The sequence below is a fragment of the Danio rerio genome, chromosome 9 (genome assembly GCF_049306965.1).
Source record: "Danio rerio strain Tuebingen ecotype United States chromosome 9, GRCz12tu, whole genome shotgun sequence".
Lineage (NCBI taxonomy): Eukaryota > Metazoa > Chordata > Actinopteri > Cypriniformes > Danionidae > Danio > Danio rerio.
Genome location: NC_133184.1, coordinates 34,307,359 through 34,333,935, shown reverse-complemented (window position 1 = coordinate 34,333,935; position 26,577 = coordinate 34,307,359). Strand labels below are relative to the sequence as shown.

At 34.4% G+C, this 26,577-nt stretch overlaps 2 protein-coding genes across 6 annotated transcripts in view; both read left to right on the top strand.

Moving 5' to 3' along the window:
* Window positions 1-278: 278 nt before the first annotated feature.
* dnajb11 (DnaJ heat shock protein family (Hsp40) member B11) lies at window positions 279-8,115 on the top strand. Of its 3 annotated transcripts, NM_198821.1 has the most exon segments (11): window positions 302-410; window positions 891-1,047; window positions 2,867-2,964; window positions 3,171-3,303; window positions 3,447-3,589; window positions 4,974-5,056; window positions 5,170-5,227; window positions 5,397-5,508; window positions 6,678-6,837; window positions 6,971-7,083; window positions 7,130-8,115. In NM_198821.1, coding segments are annotated over 10 exon segments (1,083 nt in total). In that variant the 5' UTR covers window positions 302-336; the 3' UTR covers window positions 7,036-7,083; window positions 7,130-8,115.
* Window positions 8,116-11,746: 3,631 nt separating this feature from the next.
* The window catches only part of satb2 (SATB homeobox 2), an 81,215-nt gene continuing 66,384 nt past the window's right edge, over window positions 11,747-26,577 (top strand). The window contains exons 1-3 of one of the 3 annotated variants that reach the window (XM_073912043.1): window positions 11,747-11,938; window positions 12,023-12,121; window positions 26,310-26,435. In XM_073912043.1, coding sequence (XP_073768144.1) covers window positions 12,117-12,121; window positions 26,310-26,435 — 131 coding nt within the window. In that variant the 5' untranslated portion in view covers window positions 11,747-11,938; window positions 12,023-12,116. Of the gene's footprint in view, window positions 12,122-26,309; window positions 26,436-26,577 lie in introns of all 3 variants that reach the window. The other 2 variants (XM_073912044.1, XM_073912045.1) reach the window with 2 other exon arrangements.

The window sequence follows — 26,577 nt, the reverse complement described above, 5'->3', positions numbered from 1 at the left end:
AAAGTTATATTTAAATCATATTAAATAATTGTTCTTGTGTGATTTGTTGTCGAATTTGAAATATTGCTTGCATTTAATGCCAACATGGCTTGGGCTACTAATATAATATAATATAATATAATATAATATAATATAATATAATATAATATAATATAATATAATATAATATAATATAATATAATTAATACAATATAACGATGTTTGCTTCGACTGACTTTTATAACACTTCCTTTCTGAACCTGGGCGGGGATTTGTGACAGAGCAGGAAGAGGCTTTTTGATAGACATCACAGAAAGCCGGTGTGTTTTACTGGACTTCTGAAGGAAACAAGGACCCATGGCTATTAGAGGAATGAAATTGTCGAGTGTCTGTTTTCTGCTTTTATATTTGATACTGACCGTATTTGCAGGGTAAGTGAATATCGTATGGTTTTCGCGTTAGGGTTTAGTTCATTACACTAACTCAGTACTCTGGCTGGTACACATGTTTCACTGTGATTGGTCTACGCCACTGTCCGTGCATCGTGCTAGTGAAGCTCACCAGAAACGACTTCACATTATGTCCTTTATTTCTTGTACTTCAATGCAGAGTTTTAACACCCTGGTTGTTGTTTTGTTTTGTTTAAAATTCGACGCTTATTGTTTAAAACGACTAATAATTGCTGTAATGAAGCTGCCAACTCCTCTGTGAATCTGCATGTTTATGTAACTGTCATATTTATTCCAGGAATATCTGAAGCTTCGTGTTGTTGATTGTATTGCTTTTTTTGGTCATGATGTTAAATGATTAGACACCAGTATCCACGGCTGTTTCTATTCATCAGTATCCTTAAATTAATGAATGGATTGGTGTGTGGTTCAACGTACTTCTGAATTCCTGTTTGTTTTCAGGAGGGATTTCTACAAAATTCTAGGGGTTAGTAGATCAGCATCAGTCAAAGACATTAAGAAAGCCTACAGAAAGTTGGCATTGCAGCTTCATCCAGACAGAAACCAAGATGACCCAAATGCCCAAGACAAATTTGCAGACCTTGGAGCTGCTTACGAGGTAAGCCATTTTATTCAGAGATCGTTTTAACAAGTCATTTTAACTGGAATCTGCTTTTGTTGTAATTGTTACGCTTCATGTGTTGAACAATGCTAATTTCTTCACTCGGTAATATAGGTGTTAAAATGGTCTATTGTGTAATGACGACTTGGTTAGTCTTGCGAACAGTATTCGTAGCTTTAATACAGATATCTAAATTGATGATGTTTTGCGTCCCTATTGTCATATATCATATTTCCAAATCAGAACAAAAGATCAGTACAATCCCCACTGAAATGAATATGACCAGCATGAGCGTTGTTGTTAGAAACGAATCCATGGAGCTCTCTGATTTGTTAGAAGAATTGTGTGGCCGCCTCTGATTGGTTGACACATCTGCTTTTTCTTATTCATTTCATGTGACGTGTAGCGTGTAATAATATACAATGTGTGCAAAATTAAATTGTTACACAATGTTTTTATTTTATTTTAAAAAATGTAGCTCAATTCAATATTATGTTAAGGTGAATTTATTATTTTATTTTCATAAATCAATCAAATATTATATTATGCAACAATTTCACAAAAAAATTGTAATATATATTCACGATTTAAAGTAAAATATTATGACTAATGTTAAATATTCTATAATATATATTCTAAATATTAAAGATTCTAAATATTATATAAGGCTGCACGATATTAGAAAAATTTAACACTGCATTATTTTGTTATGCTTTTGGCCATATATTGCGATATTTTATATATATATATATATATATATATATATATATATATATATATATATATATATATATATATATATATATATATATATATATATAAACACACACACACACACACACACACACACACACACACATATATATATATATATATATATATATATATATATATATATATATATATATATATATATATATATATATATATAAACACACACACACACACACACACACACATATATATATATATATATATATATATATATATATATATATATATATATATATATATATATATATATATATATATATATATATATATATATAWAACACACACACACACACACACACACACACACAYATATATATATATATATATATATATATATATATATATATATATATATATATATATATATATATATGTATATATATATATATGTATGTGTGCTAAATATGCTAAAGTGGGTTGTATATTCAGTTGTAAACAAAATTGAAAGGTACAACAACTACATTAGGGCGGCAGATGTTGTCTGTTAATAAAAATAATCGATCTCTTATGTTGCTTTAGTCCAGGGGGGCCAAAAACTAAATTTGATTGAGACTAGTGGGTCAGAGGTAAATGTAGTTGCTAGGGTAATTTCCTAATTTATTTAATAATATTTCAAAATAACTTGAAAATTTGTTTATTACAGTAAAAACTAAACTTTTATTACAGAATTACACCAGTTTTTGCCTTGATTTGCTTGCCGATTTCTTCTACATAGTTCTCTGTCTAGTGACAGTATTTACATTTAAAAGCTCAGATTCATTTACAACATTTAGTTAAAACATTTAATTTCTGTTTGCTTTTTTGTAGCTCAGCAATAAATCAAATGAAAAAGGTCATGCTAAATTAGAAATGACGATCTTGGTGTTAAAAGCATTTGCCCTAACCCTCTCCATCCTTCTCTATCTCCTCTCAGTTGGGATGGTGGGCCAAATCAAAGTTTACAATGGGCCAACTTTGGCCTGCATGCCCTACTCTGGGCATTCTTACTTTAGTCAGTTCATCATGCATAAAATATAATTTTTTTTTTTTTTTTTGAACGCAGGTACTTTCAGATGAGGAGAAAAGGAAACAGTATGACGCATATGGAGAGGAGGGATTAAAAGAAGGCCATCAAAGTTCACATGGTGATATATTCTCCAGGTAAACAGATCTAAAATATTAAGACCTCTATAAGAAACTGCTGAGATGTTTGTAAATTTTCTCAAACTCTATATCATTAATGAATCACATGATGAATCTAGTTTTAGAAGCATGACTGTTTGAAACAAAAACATTACCACTGCACACTTTTAATTCACAGTATGTGTGGCTGCATTGATGAAATGTTTTTTTTTCCTCCCCTTAAGTTTCTTTGGCGACTTTGGATTTATGTTTGGTGGAAATAGACAGCCAGCTGGCAGAGATATTCCAAGGGGTAATGACATTGTACTGGACCTTGAAGTAACATTAGAAGAGGTGTATTCAGGGAATTTTGTGGAGGTGAGCTTCTTGTTTTTCTTGAACTTTCTCCATTTCCATTCTGATGTACTGCTGTATTTAGGTAGTCACGTGGAAGTAGATGCTCTTCATAATCTCCTTTCCTTTTTCCTGTCCTTCTGTTTCCTCTCTTTTTCAACATGTAGGTGGTACGAATCAAACCGGTAGCAAAAGAAGCTCCAGGCAAAAGAAAATGCAACTGCCGGCAAGAAATGAGAACAACACAACTCGGACCGGGTCGCTTTCAGATGACACAGGAAGTAGTCTGTGATGAATGCCCCAATATTAAGTGAGTTTTCAAAGTAGCCTTTGTCACTTTGGTTTTATTTTCATATGGTATTTATTAATTTTAAAGTGATCTGGTCATAAATGGTCAACAAAGATGCAATACTGTTTCCACCTTGTTTGGTTTGACTACTTGTGTTAGATTTTTCTACAAGGCCATTTCTTATTTTATGTTTGGTGCAGAGTGTACTTGAATCTACAAATCTATCTTACATGGCATGTAGAGCTGCATAATTGGGAAAAAAAAAATTAATTATTGTTAAAACTATTAACTTAATTAAAACCCTCACCCGATCTTAATACTACATTTTTAATGATGAGAATTTTTTAGTTATTGAATTATTCATTCAGAAAGACTTTTTAAAAATAATAATTAATGTTTTAGTAATATAATATTTATAAAATAGATTAATATCTAGATTAAATTAGTTGTAGTTAGTAGCAGTACTGATGAGTGAGCAGGAAAACAAACGAACGAAAAGGATGTGGATCACAACCACAATTTAAATAATCAATTTGCTTTTTGGACATCAAATTAGGAAATCTTAATTTAGGTACACTTTCTCATAACATTTTACATAACAATCACATATGGAGGATTTCCACTTATGTCAAAATGACCCATATTCTGTTGATACTAAGATACTTGAATAACTTTATAAACATGGATTGGTTATCGCATAACTAAAGTTGTTCTGATTATGTAAGCTGTCTAAACCACAGGAAGAAATGCATGGAAGCTACTACTAAATAACATATAGAAGTACTTGGTGGGCAGGAGAGGATGCAATAATTTGACAAAGTGAATTCAATACATATGAGCAGTTTAATATTTTAGTTACTTGACTGGAAATGATAAGAACAAAGGCGACAGTTGTGACAGTTGTTGGTTTAGTTTATCCGACCATAAACACGTTTTGTTCGTTTTTTTTTTCTCTCTTTTCCTTGATTTGTTGTAACTTTTGGTTGGCTATATTCATCTAAATGTTTTTTTCATTCTGACCAATTAGTACACCCCAATAATTGACCATATTTAGCAGCAGTCATAAACAAAATATGCTAGTTTTGTTTGGTTCAAATGCACTGTTTACATTCTGTGCCTCCAATATGGCTGACTCTCGAAAACACTATTAAGTCTGTAGGCAGTCATTTGAAATGGTCAAAGCAAACGTGACCAAATGCGCATTGACACTGAAAACAATCAAGTCTAATGCATTTCCAACTACCTCTGGAATTGGTCAAAAGCAAACGATCTTAATCTCTTTTAGAGTCCACAACGTGTGATTGGACCAAACAAGTGTTAATATCAGGGGTAAACAAAGGCCTTTGATTTACCAAATCTTTATTTTTATTTAATATTAAATTAAACACTGTATGTTTATTTCCAGACTTGTGAATGAGGAGAGAACACTAGAGGTGGAGATCGAGCAGGGTGTGCGAGATGAAATGGAGTATCCTTTCATCGGAGAGGGTATTGAAGCTAATTCTGTGGAAGATTCAATGCAGTGGCATTTACTTTTAAGAGTTTGCTAGATGCTGCTGCAACATATTTACTGACTGTATGTGTTGTTTGACTGACTACAGGTGAACCTCACATTGACGGTGAGCCTGGAGATCTGCGTTTCCGCATCAAAGTTTTAAAGTAAGAATAATGTTATGTTATTTCTATAAGAGTTAATTGACATTTTATTTAATGTGTTTATGATGCATTCAGTTAAACCTTTATTTAATCTCTTCAGTTTTGTTTTGAAGTTGGATGTCTTGAACTGTGTTTTTAGTTTATCACATTAAATAAATTTGTGCTTGTCTAGGCATCCAGTGTTTGAGCGCAGAGGTGACGACCTTTACACAAACGTCACCATCTCTCTGGTAGAGGCTCTGGTCGGTTTTGAGATGGACATCACTCATTTAGATGGCCACAAGGCATGTCTCCCTTTCCCAACACTATATTTTTACTGATTTACTATTGTTATTCTTGTTGTATTTTTTCAATTATTTATTTTTGCTTGATTATTTGTTTTTGGTTAATATGATTTTAATGCACTGGTGAAAAAAAAAATGTTGACCTATATAAATATTAGATATTAAAATATCTATTTAATTTGAATTTTATCAGGACTTTTACAATCATATATTTATTGAAAAAGGAAGAAAACTATAAACTATATTTTAATAGAATGTATAAATTATTAGATTGGAATTTGAAGGGAAATGTTTGAAAAGGTTTCTCCTTGAGAAATTTTTGAAAATGTATCTTGATAAAGTCATTTGTATGTTGTATACTTGTATGTTTATTTGTACAATGCATGATTAACAGTCAATGATTATAAATTGCTTATAATTGTAAATTATATATTTGTAAATTATATATTGAATACTTGGTGGGCTTATAGCCAATCCTGTTGATATAAAGAAATAAATTTAATATGAATGTCATTAAATATCTATTTTAAAATGTCATTTATTCCTGTGATTACAGTGTTGAATTTTCAGCAACCATTATTTAAGTATTCAATGTCAAATGGTCCTTCAGAAATGATTATAATAAAATATTATTTATTTCTTTAAACAATAATAATTATTTTATTATTTTTTTGTCTACAAAAGCTTTAAGAACATAATTTATTTGGAATATAAATATTTAACATTATCTTGTTAACATTATTCATTCTACTGTCTTTTTTTATTAGTGTAATGCATCCTTGTTGAATAAATGTTCATTTAAACAAAAAAGAGAGCGGTCTTACTTGCCCCAAACATTTAAATGTAGTGAATGTGGTTTTACTCAAATATGAAGCTGAACAACTCTGATCATATGTTGAAAATAATGTAAATCTTGAAATGTTAATTTCTGGAGGAATCATCATGTGACACAGCAGTCTCTACATAAAAAACACAGTAGAAAATAGTCCTGTTAAATTTGCAATAATGTTTGTAATGATATTTTTTATAGAACTATATTATGCTCTGTATTTTTCATTTAATGTATGTAAACTTTGTACAGATGTTTTGGTTGATAACAATCACATCCAATTCTGCATCTCCTATGTCTCAAATAAGACTCCTCACAAACTCTTCTTGTGTTCTTGCAGGTGCATATTGTCAGAGATAAAATCACTAAACCAGGATCTCGTATTTGGAAGAAGGGTGAGGGCCTACCAAGTTTTGACAACAACAATATTCGTGGATCGCTCATAATCACCTTTGATGTAGATTTTCCCAAGGAGCAACTTGATGACCAGCAGAAAGATGGTAAGAGAACAGTTGACTTTTGGTCTATTATTTTATATAGAGAGACTGTAGTCTTAAAAATTACATATGAGGTGTTTAAAAAATATTCTGCTATTTCTGAGTTAATAAATTCTTTCTTTCCATTTTTCTCCAGGTATAAAACAGCTTTTGAAACAGGCACCATCTCAAAAGGTTTATAACGGACTACAGGGATACTGACAGACTAGCCAAGTAAATCAGGACTGAATGCGTGAACCTTTCTGCCCTACACACACACACACACACACACACACACACACACACACACACACACACACACACACACACACACACACAAATTCAAATGCACACAGAGGAACAAGCAATGGGGTGTATTTATTTTTCATATTGTTCTCAGGAAGGGTTGACGTTAAAGTTTTTATTTTTTTTTATGATTTCTTTTTCCTGATTTAAGTTTTTAAATGCCTTGTTTTGTCATAAAAAGTAGTTTTATTTGACCCCCCCAAAATGATAACTTTCTCTTTATATGGTCCACAGTTTCAGTAAGTAGTTTAAAACCTTTTTCATCAGTTGAATGTTTGAATGCTACTTTTCTGTTCTGACCAGTCAACCACCATCCACTCATGGATCAGCATAATGTTTAGTGCCAGTTGATTTGAGACCTGCAGCAGCAACAACAGAAAGAAAGAAAGAGGACTGAAACTTCAAACCAGAGGACAATTTAAATACCTGCAACTCAAGAACTTACTCTCCAAGTCTTTTAAAAAAAGAAACAATTATTTGAACGGAAGTTCACTGAACGTTCTCAATTTAGACTCTTCAGTCTTTGGTCCACTTGTTTTAAGGAACAAATTTATTACGGTTGTTGCAGCTGGTGTTTTTGTCCTCACCAAGCTGCAAATCCTGTTTGTTTGTTTGTGTGTATTGCTCCACTACTGCCTGGTTCAGATTTGCCGCCTGGATACAGATTCAGTTTCCTCTAAGGCACTTATTTGGTTTTTGAAGTTCCAACAGAAGACCTCTTTAACTGTACAGTTCAACTCTTTCCTGTGATTTATTTTTTATCATTTTTTTATGTGACGGATTCACTTTCATGTTTCTTTAACAGCCCCTCCTGATGTTCGGTCCATTAGGTCTGTTTCTAGTTAGTCATTTTCCTTTGCTCTTTGTGGACTGCACCAGACAAATCAGAACAACTTAGGATAACTTGTGCACTAGTGAAGGAAATATCATCTGCCATATTCAAAAGAGAATTAAAAGTTTATAATTATGGTTAAAAACTGACTTTATAAGAGACAAGAGTATTTTGTGTTTGTACAAATGTTTTTGAAAAATGGGTTTGACGTTTTGAACTACACTTTTTGTTATATGATAGTGGGTGGCATGGTGGCTCAGTGGTTAGCACTGTGGCCTCACAGCAAGAAGGTTGCTGGTTCGAGTCCTGGCTGGGTCAGTTGGCATTTGTGTGTGGAGTTTGCATGTTTTCCTTGTGTTGGCGTGGGTTTCCACCGGGTGCTCTGCTTTCCCCCACAGTCCAAAGACTGAATTGGGTAGACAAAAAAAAAATTGGCCATAGTGTATGTGTGTGTGAATGCATTGCAGTATTGGAAGGACATTTGCTGCGTAAGATATGCTGGAATAGTTGGTGGTTAATTCTGCTGTGGCGACCCCTGTTAAATAAGTTACTAAGGAAATGAATGTTTATAATAGTCAACAATGTCAATTATTAGCTAGTTAGGCAAGCAGTAACTGACATGTCCAGCAGAGGGCAGCAAATGATACAAGAATGATACAAGAATGAAGATACAAACACTAGTTAACATTTCAAGCAGATCAACCTTTAAGATGACAAAATGTATTGTTTAATACACCTTTTGGGTTTCAGGACTATCAGAAACCTGTCGGAAAATATACAAAATGCACCCTAAATATATGCTTTTAAAAATTTTATTTACAATACGAAAATGATTGTCACCCTCAAGTGGTTCCATAGCTTTAGGTTTCTTCTATTGAACACAAAAGAAGATATTTTGAAAAATTTTAGAAACCTAAAACCATTCACTTCCATAGGCAATTATACATTTTCTTTTTTAATATCTTATTTTTGTGTAGCGAAGAAAAAACAGGATTGTGAAGGGTGAGGAAATGATAGATTTTTTCTTTTTGAATGAACAAACTCTTTTACACTACTGAACCAACAAATTTTTAGCCAACAAAGCTAATTGCTAACAACAAGCTTTGTTTAGCTAAAAGTTAAGAAGTTCTATATACATGTATACAAATATATTCCCCTAAATGAGAGCAAATCTATGTCTGCGTGTGGGTGTTTATATAATTAATTACTAATATTTTAATTAGCTAGAAGACATACAATTGTAAGAAACCTTAAGTTAAACTAAATGGAGTTGAAAATCTGCAGTGCAAACCCACATTTGTTTCACATAACTCCGACATACTTGGAAGAGAGTTATTAATGCCCACATTATAGGATGCATTAATTACAGCTCATTACGGATCAAAGGCCTCTGCTGTCTTTAATCATGCGGTGGAATCCCACCCAGCTTCATCAGACATGCTGTGAAAGCCTTGTGCGCATGTGACCTTTTGGTGAAGAAGAAGCTCACTAAGCGCACATATACAGAGATTACTGTTTTGCCTGATAATAGTGTGTGTGTGGTGTCATTCAGAGTTGAATGTGAGACTGCAGCTTGTCTGACACAGAGTTCACCCGTTAGCGTAGTGGTTGTGACCTCTGACTGCGCTGCAGGTGGTTTTACTTAAGCAGTGTTGGAGGCCTGAAGTGGAGGAACTGTATCGCTGAGTCAGGCCTGAGCTTCACTCTGCATGTCCGGGACTAGAGGACGGGTGGTCGCCCAATTGGGGAGGTCGTCTGACAGGGTGTTGCCTGGAACTATTAGAGGCATCTGTTTGTCTGACTGTTTTACTGTGTGGTTTTACATGATGTGAGTATATCTATGAGCCTGTGTGTGTGAACACTGTACACATGTTGGTTAGATGCAGTGACAAGGATGAAGAGAATTTATTTTAATGTAAAGGGCAGTCAAACCAAATGTGTATGTGAATGTCATGAGCGTTTGTAATTAAAAGGATGAAACGGGGTGTTTCCTCGAGGGTCCTGTAAGCAGGGCAAAATGTGTATGTGTGGAGTATATGGGGGGTCTCTCTCTTTCAAACATCTCCTTAGCATCTGCTCTGAAGAGTCATTCCTTCACCCCACAAACTCCAAGCCACAGACGTCTCCATTTACTCTGCTATTTACCCTGCTTTAGGTTTCCTTCAAATCATTTTAACCAAGACTTATGCTCCTCTGCCTCCGTTTCCCCTCCCAAATAGTCTCCAGAATAGATTTTTGGTTGACGGCTCTTGCTCGATGTACAGTATGAATGTTTTGAACTCCCACAATGATATTAATACTTCAGAAGGGGGTGTTTCTACTGGTGGTCCACCGCATGTCCTAAGAGATCCTGAATTTGGGTCGCTTGAATCTGCTCTCAGACCGACTGATTTAATAAGTGTTGGGCACTTTTGGAAAATATATCTTTAAGCGTAAATTGATGTGTAATCTTGTTTATCCTTATTATAGCTAACAAATTAAACACCTTATCTTGCAGTTATCTAACAAATGAATGAATTCATCTGAAACTAACTGCAGACAATGCTATATTCACCATCAAGTTTCAAAGCATTAGCAGCAGTCTTTTAGACAAAGCACAAAGAAAGTCACAATTTGGACTAGTAAAAAAATGTTTTTTGATTGTTGATTCAAAACCTTTTAGTTTTCTTGTTTGTTTTGAATACAAAACAGGTCTAGCCTATGGCATATGTTTTGAAGAATGTTGGTAGCCAGTAGGGAGAGTGGGGACATTTCCTTCAGTTTCTCTGAGACAGTTTTTTGTCGAAACCCAAAATTTTAATATGATAAACCCACATCTATTGGACACACAACTACATCGCTATAATATGAGTACATATAATAATATGCAGGATTTAAACATGAACGGACAAAGTCAAAAGTTGCAACTGACCCCAAGCAGGGGGACAGTTGCAACATTCACTAAAATGTAATAATTAAAAAAAAAATTTAAACATCAGATTTTATTTATTTATATATTTGGTAAACAGACAAAATGTAAATTGGTTAAATTGTTAAATGTGTTAAATTAGCCATATAAATAAAGACTATTAAAAGATCAAGCAACAATCAATTATCAAGCCTAAAAAAAACTGAAAAAAAAAAAAAATCTTTTTTCAGAAAATCTAGACTGAACCTTTACAAAGCTACTTCTTTGAACTTTGAAAGGATAATTATTTCATTTCAAAGTTCAAAGCTCAAGTTTCTTGTTCTTTTAATAGTCTGAATTTTATGTCAAATAATTAATTTTAATTAAATCACATTGAAACTGTGATAAAATTAAAATTGTACATTACAGCTTTTAAATTAATTTTGTAAATGGGAACAGTTGCAACAGCATGTCCCAACTCTATCAACCCTGATTAAACTGTCTGCCAGGGAGAAACAATAGCTTTAACATTTAGCTATATATATTTAAAGCTAAGAAAAAGTTATTTAAATCATATAAATGAATAACACAAAATTGAGAAATATTATGAGAAACATTGAGAAATTTTCTGAACGTAAAAAAATATATTTATATTTATTTATGCATTTGTTTTTTACCTAAAAATGAGTTTGATACTGAAGGAATGGTCACATATGGCTGATTTCTCTCAGATTGGAGTGTCTAACTGAACTGAGAATATGTTGCAACCATCCCCACTCTCCCAAAAACAATGCGAGTCAATGCCCATCATTGATCAACGTTCTTCAAAACACCTTCTTTTGTGTTCAGCAAATTAAATCAAATACGTTTGAAAAAAAATGACTGAGGAATTTAAGCTTTAGGCTTTTAGTTTAAGAAAATGTGTGAAGGTCGTCTCAATTCACTGTGAGATTCGTGATTCATTTCAGTGAATCAATCAAGAAGGAATCGGACTGATCTGATTCGTAATGATTTCGTTAACTCAACCGTCGCAGTAGTCATTCTTTTCTTTTATTACTGTCATATTCTCCTCTGCCACACAGATATCTGCAGTCACACAGGTTTGTAGATGCTTTAAAAATGATCAGTGATCGGTTTTTAATGTTTGATTGAAGTTCTCTCCTAATGTTTTTTTTTTTCAACAGACATACAGTTTACACAAAAGTTTCCTCACGAGGGCAGTGTTCTCTTCTTCGTGTGGGATTGAAGGACGCAGATGTAAAGCACCGCTGAGATGAGATGAGGTCTGGGAACACGCCTATACACACTCCTTTTGGGAACAGTTTTTCAACAGATTTTTGAGGTTCTAAACAGTTCTGTCAGGCCGTAGATTTTAATGACACAATTATAGGGGCTTCCGCGCGGTCCTGGGTCAAAGCCAGCACTTCCACTCACCCGGATGTTGCTGTATGGTTTGGTAATGGTTTAATAGATTTAATTAGTTAAATTTCACCGTTTTTTGCTAATGTTGAGTAAGAATCAGGATGAAGTGTTTTTCTTTTTTATTTAGACCAACCTTTAAAGGGATAGTTCACCCAAAAATTAAAATTTTGCCATTTACTCCCATTGGTCAAAACCTGTTTGAAGTTCTTTCTTGTTGAACACAAAAGAAGATGCTTTGAATAATGCTAGCTGCTGGGACCTGTAAAGTCCAGATCAGATACACACCTGGCCAGAAGTGCGATATGCACATCATTATCGTAGTATTTTTTGACACTGCATAAATGAATATTTTACAATACTGTGATGGTTGGGTTTAGGGTTGTGGTTGGGGTAGGCAATAAAAAATACAATTTATTGGGTAATTTAATAGATAGCATAAATAATACTCGGCACAACTACTGTTTTTACATTACTGTAATGGTTGGGTTTAGGGTTGGGGTGGGAGTAGATGTTAATAAAATATAATAAATGGGAAATTTAATAAATAATAAAAATAGTTCTCTTTAACTTCGGCCACAATCATATCTGATCTAGCAACAACCAGCATTCTTCAAAATAACCTTTTATGTGTTCAACAAAACAAAGAAACTCCTAAAGATCTAAAAACCACGTAAGTGAGAGTAAATGATGAGGTGAATTTCAGTTTTGAGTAAACTATTGCTTTAATACTAAATATGTTTTATTGTAAGGTAAATAGAGCCCATATAACTACAGATTTAGTAATTAGTTTAATAAAAGTAATAATTTAACATGAATGTGAATTTGTCAGTCATAATTATCTTTTATTATTATTATTATTATTATTATTAATTATTAATAATAGTAATCATAATAATCATTCATTCATTTTCTTTATAGCTTAGTCCCTTTATTAATCAGGGATTGTCACAGCGGAATGAACCGCCAACTTAATTCATTTGTCTACTTTTCGGCTTAGTCGCTTTATTAATCAGGGTCGCCACAACAGAATGAACCGCCAACTTATCAAACATATATTTTATGCAGCGGATGCCCTTCCAATTCTGCACTATGGGAAATAATAATAATAATATAAGAAATTTAAATGTTCACATCCTGTTCCAAACAATAATTTTATCTCGACTATTAATGTCATAAATTTCTGATTATTGAAATGAGAACCCTTTAGATTCATTTTAATTGATTAAAAACAGGATTATTAATGTAATAATAATAATAATAAAAGCATTTTTACAATTACATTTGAATAATCTACTACTTCTACTGTTACTACTAATATTTTCTGCCGCTAATATTACTATAATGGTTCAGATTAAACCTGTATGTGTTATTTTTAATAATAACCATTTACTGTATTACTATTATTTATAAAAAAATGTATTTATGTTTGTGGAAAGTCATTTCCTATATATAGTATGGTATATGACCACATTCTTCAGTGATTATTTTAAACCATTTTTACATTACTGTACCATAGTATTTTGTCTGCCACAGCACATTTTTGTACAAGGCTTCAGCTATAAGAATAATAATAATGTGTGTCATGTTTAGCTGCATGTGGTTATCAGAGCTCCACCAGCATATAAGAAGCACACATTGGGGAAAAACAGGATATCCAGAATAGCAGCTCTTGATGGACAAATCCAGCTATTTTGTGGTCAGAGGCCTGAAGTGAACAAAAGGCAGCGCTTGTGTAGAATAATACATGTCAGTCGTCTTCAGCCCACTCCTGCTTTGAAGGCGGCTGTGGACGGCCAGTGTACGCTGTGCTACTATATAAAAGACTGTCGATTCAAAGGCAAAAAAGCCTCAACTATTTAACAGCGAGTTGTGGGCTCTAATTATGGGAAATGCAGGCAGGAAAAAGTGGCTTTGGGGTTTTTCAGTCCGTCTGTTTGTGAGGACGAGATGCTGTTTATTGAAATATTTTCAGAGCTAAACATAGACAACTGTCATTATGGATGGTCTCGAATACAGTGCGTCGCTATTCCGCAGGCTAATGCACCACTGTGGGGGCTGAAACTGGACTTTGGTGTCCACATCCTCAGGAAGAGGTGGTAGAGTCATGAATCCAGAGACACAAACAGCGCTTGGACCACCAGTCTTGATTAGTTAAGTTTGTTGCTTATGTCTGCTATACAAGAATTTACTGGGTCAGGTTGTCCTAATATCCTATAATTGTTTGCGTTCAACTGGAACTGAGAGAGGCTCTGTCCCATTTTACCCCCTTCAGCTTTTATCACCAGTGACATGGTTTTGTAAATACCTTGGATACGGTAATCATTTGGGCAAGACATTACAGACATTATTCATTCATTTTTTATGCACTGGTAAATTTTGAGATTTGGGGCTTTGGCTTTTACTGGTGGAAAGAAAACATGTTAAATTTCCTTTTTTGTTTGTGTTTATTTTACTCCACTTTATTTGCAATCGTAGGTGTCAATTGCATAGATTTAACCCCCCCCCCCCCCCCTTAATTTTTTCTATTTTTTTTTTCATGCACTGAGCCAGAAATTATCACTTTGCTAGAACTTACACAAAATAAGGAAATATCTTTTTTATTCTGGCTGATGACAATATTTTCAGATTTCTTGCAGTGATCAGAAGATATGTCAAAATCTGTAAAAAAAAAAAAATTTTATTCGTAAACTTGGCTTAAAATAAGACGATAGCTCATAGGCTTTTTAAACCCTTTTGTACTGCTGGGGATTTTTTCATCACTCTGTGTTAATTTTGAGTATTAATTTGGCTATAACGTTTTCTGCGCTTAAGTTACATACATATTTTAAGAAAATGAAAAAAACTAAATACAAAAAACATTTACTATCATTTTGTTATGTTCGGGATGAAAACATTCATTTAACTAAACTGCTGTAAAATGCATTTTCAAGTTTTTTTTTTTTTTTTTGCATAAATCTACCTCTTGATCAACCCCTAGTACTGATCAAAACTACTAAATTGCTTAGAAAATACAGGGTTTTAACTTTTAAATTGCCACATTTATAAATTATGTGACTGATTTGTTGAGAAAAACACACAAAATGTGTTGGACATGTGAAACAACATTGCCTTTGATGCATTGTTTTTGATTAATAGTCTTTTTTACTCCACAATTTACTTTTGGTGGCTGTTTTTGACCCATTGACTTCCATCATAACTACATTTTTGATTACAAAACCATGACATATTATAATCATGCATTTTTGATTGTTGGTGGTTTCCCTGTTGGGAAGAGGTCCGATATGTAATTTTTACCGTTCATCATCAGTTGGCACCATTAACCCTTTAGATAGGCCTTTGCAACAAAAGCTTAATTGAATTTTATATGGAGTATAACTGCAAATTAAAGTGTGTTTATGAGTGTCTGTGAGTGTGTGAGAGTGATCTTTATGCACTTACATTGATGTGTCTGAGAAAATCAAAATATGCATCTCAGCTCTCAGAACTACATGGAGTAAACAAAAACAAAGACTGTTTATTTATGTGATTATAATGGAAGTCAATAAAGCAAAAAAAGCCACCAACAGTAAAGTATGAAAAAAAAAAAAATCTAACAATGCATCAAAGCCAATGTTGTTACTAATCCTTTACATGTCCAACACTGCCATAAAAGGTAAAAAAATCCAGTCCACAATTACTTTTTTTATTGAAAATACGTAATTTTGTGTGTGTTTTTTTTCCACCAAAGCAGTAACATCATTTGTAAACTTGGCAATTAAAGAGTTAAAATTCTGTAATTTTATAAAAAATTTAGTAGTTTTGATCAGAACTGAGGTTGATTAACAGATTTTATTTATGCAAAAAAATAGAAAAAAATATTTATCTGATGCATTTTTACAGCAGCTTAATTCAGTGGATGCTTTCATCCCTAACATAACAAAAGGGTAGTAAATTTGAACAGTGCACAAGAGTTAAATAGAATTTCAGAAAACTTGTAATGCTAAAAAAAATTGTAAATTGAAGTATAATCAGTGGGCGACGCAGTGGCGCAGTCGGTATTGCTGTCACCTCACAGCAAGAAGATTGCTGATTCGAGGCTCGGCTGGGTCAGGTGGCATTTCTGTGTGGAGTTTGCATGTTCTTCCTGCGTTTGCGTATAGGTGAATTGGGTTAGCTAAATTGTGTGAATGAGTGTGTATGAATGTTTCCCAGAGATGGGTTGCAGCTGGAAGGGTATCCACTGCGTAAAACATTTGCTGGATGAGTTGGCAATTCCTTCCGCTGTGGCAACCCCAAATTAATAAAGGGACTGAGCCGAAAAGAAAATGAATGAATGAATGAATATAATCAGTCAGCCCAGTGGGAATGCTATCATTCATTCATTCATTCATTCATTCATTCATTCATTCATTCATTTACTTTCAGTTCTATATAATGCAGTATTAATAATTGACAATCCTATTTTTAATACCATGATTACTGTACCATGGTATGCCACAATATTTTTTGTAAGTTTATTAGGGTGCTCTTGCATGAGTTGTTGGTGGAATGGCCCATATCTAATTTCAAAAAACACCCACAAGTTGAGCAGGAGTTTAAAAAAGAGCCTGCATGCATGTAAGTGAAAGTACAGTAAGTGTGCATTAGAGCTGTTTGAGGACTGGAGTGCTGAAAGCAGTCTTTGTGTGGGTGTAGAGCCCATCCTGCACCCTCCCCGCAGCCGCGGTGCCCGGACCCTGTGGTGGCGGATCACAGTTAATAACTGTGCGGTTGGCTGTCAAGAGCACTTAGCCTGATGCTGGGCAGGCAGAACCCATGAACAGAGCTTCCTCTGGCCGTGTGTGTGTGTGTGGTGTGGTGTGTGTGCGCCCATGCAAACACCAGTATCATGACCTTAAACTAGAAGAGGAGAAAAAGTTGCATGTGAAGGTGTTGAGATGGTTCTTCAACAACTCTATTTGAAACATACAATGCTGTTTTGAGTTCAGGATGCTTTTATAGGAGGTTTTGATGAGTCTGACTATTTGCTATGCTGGTGCTTTGAAACACCATGAAACCAAGGTGTATAAAACTATAATTTGCTTCAGCAAGTACACTATTTGTGACAATGTAATAAAAAGGGTAATAAACTATTAAAATAAGACAATCAATAAGACCTTCGAAATACACATTATTTATAATAATAATAATAATAATAATAATAATTATTATTATTATTATTATTATTACTCTCATCATCATCATCAATATTTTAAATATATTTTTTAAATGATTTATTAAGGGATATAACCATAAAAAAGAAATGTTACTTGTTTTACATTAATTTGGACCCAGGTATGTTTGGAACAAGTTTAGTTGTTAAAAATTTTTTGTACAGTTTTGTAGTTTTTGTTACTTTGGCATTTTGAAGAATTTATTTAAAATTTTAATGAAAAAAATGCAGTAATACCACAGTAAGTGTTTATTTATTTTTTCATATTCACTCATTAGCAGGGACTGTTGATCATATACAATATGGTTTTAATCAGGGCTTGGCCTAAAATCAAAATTTGATTCGATTTATTTATTTTCAAACAGAAATAACATAAATAAAATATCTTAAACAAAAAAAAAGTTATTTTAACATGGTCAAAAATGGAGCAGGATGAAGCAAAAGCTTATTAATCTCCATTAATTGAACATTTTAACTCGATTATGATTAATGAACAATTATTTGATTGATTTATTGAACAAGTTTTGTACAGTAAATATGCTCACATATTACAAGGGAAAGATTTTTTAACTGAAGCGTGCATTACTTAATTGAGTGGAATTGAAGGAAACATCTGCTGTCTATGATTATGTATTAAACGTCAACGTTGAACAACTGAAATTAAAACACACTTTGCCTGAAAAAACAGTCACTTGTTTCTTATAAAAAGTGAAAATAATTAACTATCACTCTTGGAAACAAAATGTATTAATTTTAATGTTAAATTTTTAATATTAACAGTGTAAAATAAACAGTTTCTCTTCTAAATAAAATAAGTCTTGTTTACACTGTAAATAATATTTTCAACAGTGCATTTCTTGAATTTTCTGTAAGTAAATATTTTAATGTAAAGAATAATTTTACTGTAATGGAAATTGTGCTGACTCTGGCGCAGCTTCCAGTCATCGTCAAAGTACTGCAATCTTGCAACAAAGTTACATTTTTTTAAAAGGTTTACAGGTATGTGAACGCATGACAGCTGCACCAGACCATAGCCAAGCGTTCGATGCAGAAATAAAAAGTAGCCTTAGCTGAGTGGGGTCACGAGACTCCACATGTGGTAGGAAAAGTAATTGAAAAAATTGACCTGAAAAAATCTGATTGGTTATAGGTTCTGAATGTCGAAATCGAATACTTTTTGAATAATCGCTCAGTCCTAGTTTTAATTAAAAAAACAATTAATATTAAGGCCCAAAACTTTATTCATGTCACAATTGTTTACTTTTTATTAGCTAAAATGTAACTAGACATTTGTTAGATCTAAAACATTCAGGAAAAAGTAGACCACTAACAAAAATACAAAATACTAACCTCTCTACAGTGTGCGAGCTGTTGCTCAGAGAGAAAACCTGACTGAAACGGCTTTTATTTTGTAGTCAAACAAAGCAAGCTACACACTGTCTGTTTGGGATTCAAAGTCCAGCTCATCTTCAGGCGTGTAGATTAGATAAAAGCACATGAAGACAGGGATACCCGGCCTTCAGCTGTTTGCTCGCTCCCAATCCTAATAGCATCTGATCTTGGAACAGATAACAAGGTGCTTACGTTGCATTGACGAAAAAAAAAAAGCTAAACAAACTTGACTATCTATTCAAGCCCTGAGTTTTGAGAAGATATTTTGCTTGAATTTGGAGTTCAGAAGACTTAAAAGTTGTGTTAAGCAAGTGTTCTCGAAATAGCTTTTAGAGCTGCCGTTTCAGGGTCTGAGAAAAAATGTAATGTTTTTGTCTCATCGATCATAGCTCATTGATCCCTTCCACACCTTTCTGCAGTCCACTTTTCCCAAATGGCTCCATTGGTTTCTGCTGCACAGGCTGTCAGTCAGCGAGCTCCAGGGCTCCTGTATCAGACTCCCTTGGGTGGTGGCTGGAAAACGTTCCCCACCGAAAGGCCAACAAATTAGATCCCAATCAGTTCGAAAGCCTCTAACACTGCTTCTAGCCAGACCCCCAAGCCTGCGAACACAAGCCACCTTGCAGCTCTGATTCCACCTAGAGCTGCACAAAGCAGAGACAGCATTGGCCTTGTCCCTGACGAGACCCCTGAGCTCACCGCCATTCCTTTCTCCATTCCCCACACACTCTTCCTGAGAGAAACCAGGTGCTACAGAGGCTGGAATAGCGTTGGCTGTTCTTCTGCTTTCACCCCTGGAAATGGTATGCCATTTCCCACTACTTGGATCATTTGCACTATCACCGTTCCACTTGCTTTTTCAATTTCTTGCTTCCCAGTGTCAAGCCGACTGGGTGTATTTTGAAGTCACATCAGAGATGTCAACATTGCACTGTGAAAGTTATTGTGGAAAATGCACAGCTTGGTTGCCAAATAGGCAGTTATTTGTGAGAGATTTAGAGGATGTTATGTCTGTTGTGTAGCTAGATAAGAAAATGGCATCTAGATATATTTCGAGTTATCGAGTTCGAGTATTAAATTAAGTTAAGGGTGACGCGCTGGCGCAGTAGGTAGTGCTGTCGCCTCACAGCAAGAAGGTCGCTGGTTCGAGCCTCGGCTGGGTCAGTTGGCATTTCTGTGCGGAGTTTGCACGTTCTCCCCGCGTTGGCGTGGGTTTCCTCCGTGTGCTCCGGTGTCCCTCACAAGTCCAAAGACATGTGGTACAGGTGAATTGGGTACGCTTAAAAAAGTGTCCATTGTGTATGTGTGTGAATGAGTGTATGGGTGTTTACCAGTGATGGGTTGCAGTTGGAAGGGCATCCACTGAGTAAAACATATGCTGGATAAGTTTGCAGTTCATTCCACTGTGGTGACCCCAGATTAATAAAGGGACTACGCTGAAAATAAAATTAATGAATGAATAATCGAGTTAATATATTTCATTTTTTGTCAAAACTAGGTTGTCCCATTTTTTTAGATTACCTTAATTACTTACCTACCCCCAAAAATAAAAATTATGTCATCATTTACTCACCCTCCACTTGTTCCAAAACTGTTTGAAAAGAAGAAGAAGATATTTTGAAGAATATCGGAAAGCCGGCCACCATTGACATACAGTATTTTCCAAGATTTTTCAGAATATTTTGTCTTGTGTTCAACAGAAGAAATAAATCCATGAAAGTTTAGAACCACTTGAGTGTGAATAAATGGCTAAACATTTTTGGATAACATATCTCTAATTGTAAAACAGATTTACTGTGCAGCTGTGCAAAAGTCTGGGTTTAAAGCCTGTCCTAAAGGTAGGTGTAAATTAACAATTTGACAAGATACTACAAGTACTTTAAATGTAATTTCAAGGATCCAACATGCAAAATGTATATCACATCTAATGGTTAAATATAGTAGTAAAACCATTAATGGAGTTGAAATCTTTATATTATTTTTATTTAAATAAAAAAGACATTTATCAACTTACACTATACTGAATTAAAATCAGAAAAAAAGGTTTTGAATATTACTATGTTATTTATAATATCAGTGCATTTAACCACTATTTGTTAAATTAAAAATCAGAAAAATTCATAATCAAATACATTTTACATTCATTTTCTTTTCGGCTTAGTCCCTTTATTAATCCGGAGTCGCGACAGCAGAATGGACCGCCAACTTATCCAGCATATGGAAAACATCCACACAAACTAACTCACACTCATATACTACGGACAATTTAGCATACCCAATTCACTTGTACCGCATGTCTTTAGACTGTGGGGGAAACCCACGCGAACGCAGGGAGAACATGCAAACACACACATCACACAGAAACGCCAACTGACCCAGCCAAGGCTCGAACAAGCAACCTTCTTGCTGTGAGGTAACAGCACTACTTAGCCACTGCGTCGCCCTAATACTTTTTTTTAATTTTATTTCAACATTGATTAGAAATTTAATTTGAATGTACTATTGGTAAGACCATATTATTTGGGAATTGCCCTTAACTAAAATCTATTTATAAACTAATTTCGAGAGGATCACGTCCTTATGATTTACGACAGCCGGTCCGGCATTAGCTTATCATGATCCTCCAATCAAATTGCTGGCAGCTAGCTCTCTGCAACTCTCACATGGTCGCCTGCTGAAGCTAAGCAGGTCAGTGCACGATCAATACCTGGATGGGATACCACATAGGAAAATCCTGTCCAAATTTGCCCACTGGCCTCTGTCCATCATGGCCTCCTTACCATGGGCTTCATCACTGTCTTCTCTCCACCAATCAGCTGGTTTGTGGTGTGCGGTCTGGTGCTATATGGCTGTTGTTGCATCATCCAAGTAGATGCTACACAATGGTGGTGGATGAGGAGACCCCCCTCAATCGTGTAAAGTGCTTTGAGTGTCTAGAAAAAAGGCTTATAATTGTAAGGAATTATTATTATTATGATTGATATTATTATTATTATTATTTTTAATTATTATTATTATTATTATTATTATTATTAATATATGATTCCTAAGTTACTATATATAACCAAAGTCTTCATTCCACGTTTATCTTCGCCTGGAAGAAATCCCCCTTCCTCCCCTTCTCCTACTTTTTTGTCATAGGTTGGGTGGCACTGCTGCCCCACAGAAAGAACACCGCTGGCTCTGGTCCTCGCTAGGCCATTTGGTGTTTCTGTGCGGAGTTTGCATGTTTTCCCTGTTTTGGGTGGGTTTCCCCTGGGTTTTCTGATTTACTCCCTCCGTAAAGATATGTGTCATGTAACAGACTAAGCCAAATGGCCACTGTGTCTAGCTCCATACTTCAGTATCTTACCTTCTCAAAGTAGTTCACCTTAGGCACTTCAGCTGGGGAGTTTCTGAAATCTACCTGAGCTCAATCTCCCCTCTCGCTCTGCAAAGGAGGGAGCCCTGGACTTGAGGATCCCTTGAGCTCAAGGCTCTCTCCTGGGACAGCAAGCCAAACAAGCTTATGATTAATCATCAGCTAGGTGTGAATTCTTGAATCGTAATGATATATATAAAAAATATGAGAAAAAAGGTGTTCATTTCAAGTATTTTCAAAGTTTCATTCTTTTACCAATAACTAGGGCCAGACAGAAACTGCATACATTTGTTGCTATTTCTGCTGAGAATTTTGTTAAAAAAAAAAAAAAAAAAACTCTGTTTCTTTATGCTGAATAATTTTGGGAGTATCATAACTAAAGACCTGATATATAAAATAAAAAATAATACCTTTTTAACTTTTATTTAATGTTTATGATTATCCAATTAGATCCACTTATTTGGTCAATTAGGCAAGTCTCTTAAATAATAAATCTATAAGACAGAAAATATTACTTTACAAACTACTGTAAGTAAATCATGTGAACATTTTCATATTAGTCAATATTACTGAAAATAATTTAATTAAAAAAAGAGTAAAGATATACATTTGTACACATTTACACAAGTAAATAAATAGACAGAATGATAGGCTAAAAATCTGTGGTTTTCTGCGCACACAGATTCTGTGTGGGCCAACCAATAACTATTCATTTTATATCTTTTGCAAGTCAAAATGGACCCGAATACATTATGACATTTAATACCGTGATTTTCAGAACATAATGACTCTAGTTAAAACCTGCAAATGCATCTTTGTCATATTTATGTGATGTAAAGTTATTTATGAACTCTATTTGGCCACATTGATTGTAAGTAACGAACACTGTCACCATAAATGATCCTGACAGTTTTCGCAGGCACATTCTGAACAATACAGTGCAGCTGATTATAAACTTGGCAGTTAGTCAAACCCAAAAAATTTGTGTAACCATTTTTCAAACTAAATGCCATATTGTCAACTGAAACCATTTCACTAAGAATGGACAAATAGATCACCAGATGTGTGAGTTATCAAATTAAAAGGTGAAATGTCAAAAATGTTTAGAGTAAAAGTAGTAGTGGCATGACACAGGCCAAAAAAAAAAAAAAAACAGACGCCAGGTTTATTCTCATTACTATTTCTTATTGCCATTCCAAGATTATATTTGTAACTTTCTGGACCACAACAAAGACTTTTAACTCTTGCTTAATTCTACATTTCTTGCACAAGAAACAATTGCATTTTCTTTCGACAAACATAATAGCTATTCAGTGTCACCACTCATTGAATTGATTTTATTAGATATATGATGCTCAACTGAAGTCAAGCTGTTTGCATAACCATTAGTGTACTTGCTGTTGGACTCCACCCTTCATCTGAGAGTCTTTATCCTCTAAATAACTTGAAGGCTATTAAGTTAATTAATGGCACATGGAGAATGAGGATCACCCAGAATCTCAGTCTCATGCACTTTTTATTCTATTGTCTTTTTTTCGTTGGTATTTCTTCAATCTGGTTCCGGATCGGTCCAGAATGCCAAATACCTTTGTTCCCAAAGCAGGCAGATCCAACGATCATGTATTACTTATTCAGAGATTCCATTCCTTTCAAACACAACTCTGACTCCTCCTTCCCTCCTCAATCCTGCCAACATCGTTTTCTCTAATGAACTGTGGGTATGTTGTCATTGTCCAAGAGCTGAGTGTTACTCCTATAAAAAAACGTGTTGAGAGCGAATAGATGGTGTTGAGCCAATACATAGCAAGAAGTCACTGCTGGGAAGTGGAGTTATCTCATGTGGTTCATGAGATGGAGTACCAAAGAAGAGGAAGGTGTCAAGAATGTGAAAGGCTAGGTAGGGAAAGGGGGAGGGCGCTAAACTGATCTGGTTTGCGCTCTGATGAATATATCTGTATGTGATTATTTTGACAGCAGTTATAAACCCATAAGGCCTGGCCCCAGTTCCTGCTCTTGTTAATTTAAACCACTGAGCCCCATAAATAATGGCTGATTAAGTGGCTGCGCCAGCTCTCTTAGCCCAATTTACCGCTGCCTGGGTCTGAGCGCTGTGGCCCTAAATGTGTTCTGCATTAGTATTACTGAATAGGACTGGGAATGCAGGGCGACTCGTCCCTTTGAGCTGAAGGAAAGAGGGTTTAATCGATTTAAACATCTTTTGATTATCATTTAAACAGGCTGAAACTGTGCATTGATTTTAAGGATAAGGAAAAGAGATATTCTTATGTGGCAAGCAGTCGTAAATATGTCAGGCTAAGTTAACTCATTAATTGCAAAAGCCTGGTAATTATAAATGCAAATGCATTAACTTTCACGCTAACTGCTCTGGTTATGTTTTTGTTTGTTTTTGTTTTTTTTTTGTTTTTTTGCATCAACACCCCAACTGCCATTGGTGACATACAGAAGAAACTAGTGTTGTTGGAGGATTGTTATTTAGGATGCAAAGAGAATTTTTTGATTTATGTTTTTATTAATTTTGACAGTTTGATTACCCAACTGCCTATAGTGACATATATGAGCATCGTCGTTACTAAATTAATCTCATATGATATTTATGAGTTTTTTTTATTATTATTTTAAAATTATTGTTTGTTTTTGCTGTACAATTCATCCCGGGGATCTTGAAAATGACTAAATAAAGCACTCTATTATTCATGTCATGCCAGTGGTTGTGTCAATGCTACTTGGTGGGGAAACATTACACATCTGTGCACATACTTACTTCTGTGATTCTATAAAATTTGCATATTGATGCCTAAATTCAATTGTAGCAGTTCCAAATATAATTTGCTGCTTTAACTGCATCAGTATACTTTAAATATTTTTTTTATTATATATTATTTTTAAGTTAGCATTTACAGTTGAATCTAAATAATTAAACGCCTTTTAAATTTAATTTATCAAATGATGTTTAACAGAGCAAGGAAATTTTTACAGTATGACTGATAATATTTTTTCCTCTGTAGAAAGTCTTATTTGTTTTATTTCGGCTAGAATAAAAGCAGTTTTTAATTTTTTTAAAAACTATTTTAAAGTCAAAATTTTTAGCCCCTTTAAGCTATTTTTTGATAGTCTACAAAACAAACCATAATTATACAATAACTTGCCTAATTACTCTAACCTGCCTAGTTAACATAATTAACCTAGTTAAGCCTTTAAAGTCACTTCAAGCTATAAACAAGTGTCTTAAAATATATATAGTAAATTATTATTTACTGTCATCATGACAAAGATAAAACAATTCAGTTATTAGAGATGAGTTATTAAAACTATTATGTTTAGAAATTTGTTGAAAAATCTCTCCATTAAGCAGAAATTGGGGGAAAAAATAAACAGGGGGGCAAATAATTCAGGTGGTTTAATAATTCTGACTTCAACTGTATATATAAATGTATTAATGTTATTACTGACTATGAAGAATCTAGCACTTTGTAGTATAGCCTACTTTTTCATTCATTCATTTTCTTGTCGGCTTAGTCCCTTTTTTAATCCGGGGTCGCCACAGCAGAATGAACCGCCAACTTATTCAGCACGTTTTTATGCAGCGGATGCCCTTCCAGCCACAACCCATTTCTGGGAAACATCCACAAACACACACACGCACACACACTACGTACAATATAGCCTACACAATTCTCCTTTACCGCATGTCTTTGGACTGTGGGGAAAACCGGAGCACCCGGAGGAAACCCACACAAACGCAGGGAGAACATGCAAACTCCACACAGAAACGCCAACTGAGCCGAGGTTCGAACCAGCGACCCAGCGACCTTCTTGCTGTGAGACGACAGCACTACAGCCACTGCGTCACTCTAGCCTACTTTTTGTTAGGTGCAAAACAAAAGCTTAAATTGATGACTGAAGTGCTTAAGGAATGCTTTGCATAATTATAATTTTTTTTTTAAAATAAAATAATAGTTGTTGAAATTTTAAAGATTATGAAATTAATCTATAAATTATGCAACTTTAAATTTTTAAATTTTAATCACATTAATATTTATTCATTCAATTGTAAACTCTCAGTGTTATTCTAATGATTTTCCAGCACAGATTTTGAGCATTACGGCTGGCCTCTGAAGTGTGAGAGCTCCCTCCAGCTGTCACTTATCCTCTTCAACAGCGCAGCGATTTGGCGAGCGGCCTTTCTGACAAGGGAAGCAGGCGCACGATGGTAAGTGTGCTTTGAAATTTCATTTCCCCCTCTTTAGTGGGATAACATTTCACCACTTTAGATTAGCCACCCCAGGTCCCATCAACACATTTAAGAGGGCGACCTCCACCTTCCCCCTTCACGGTGCACAGTGAGACGTCTG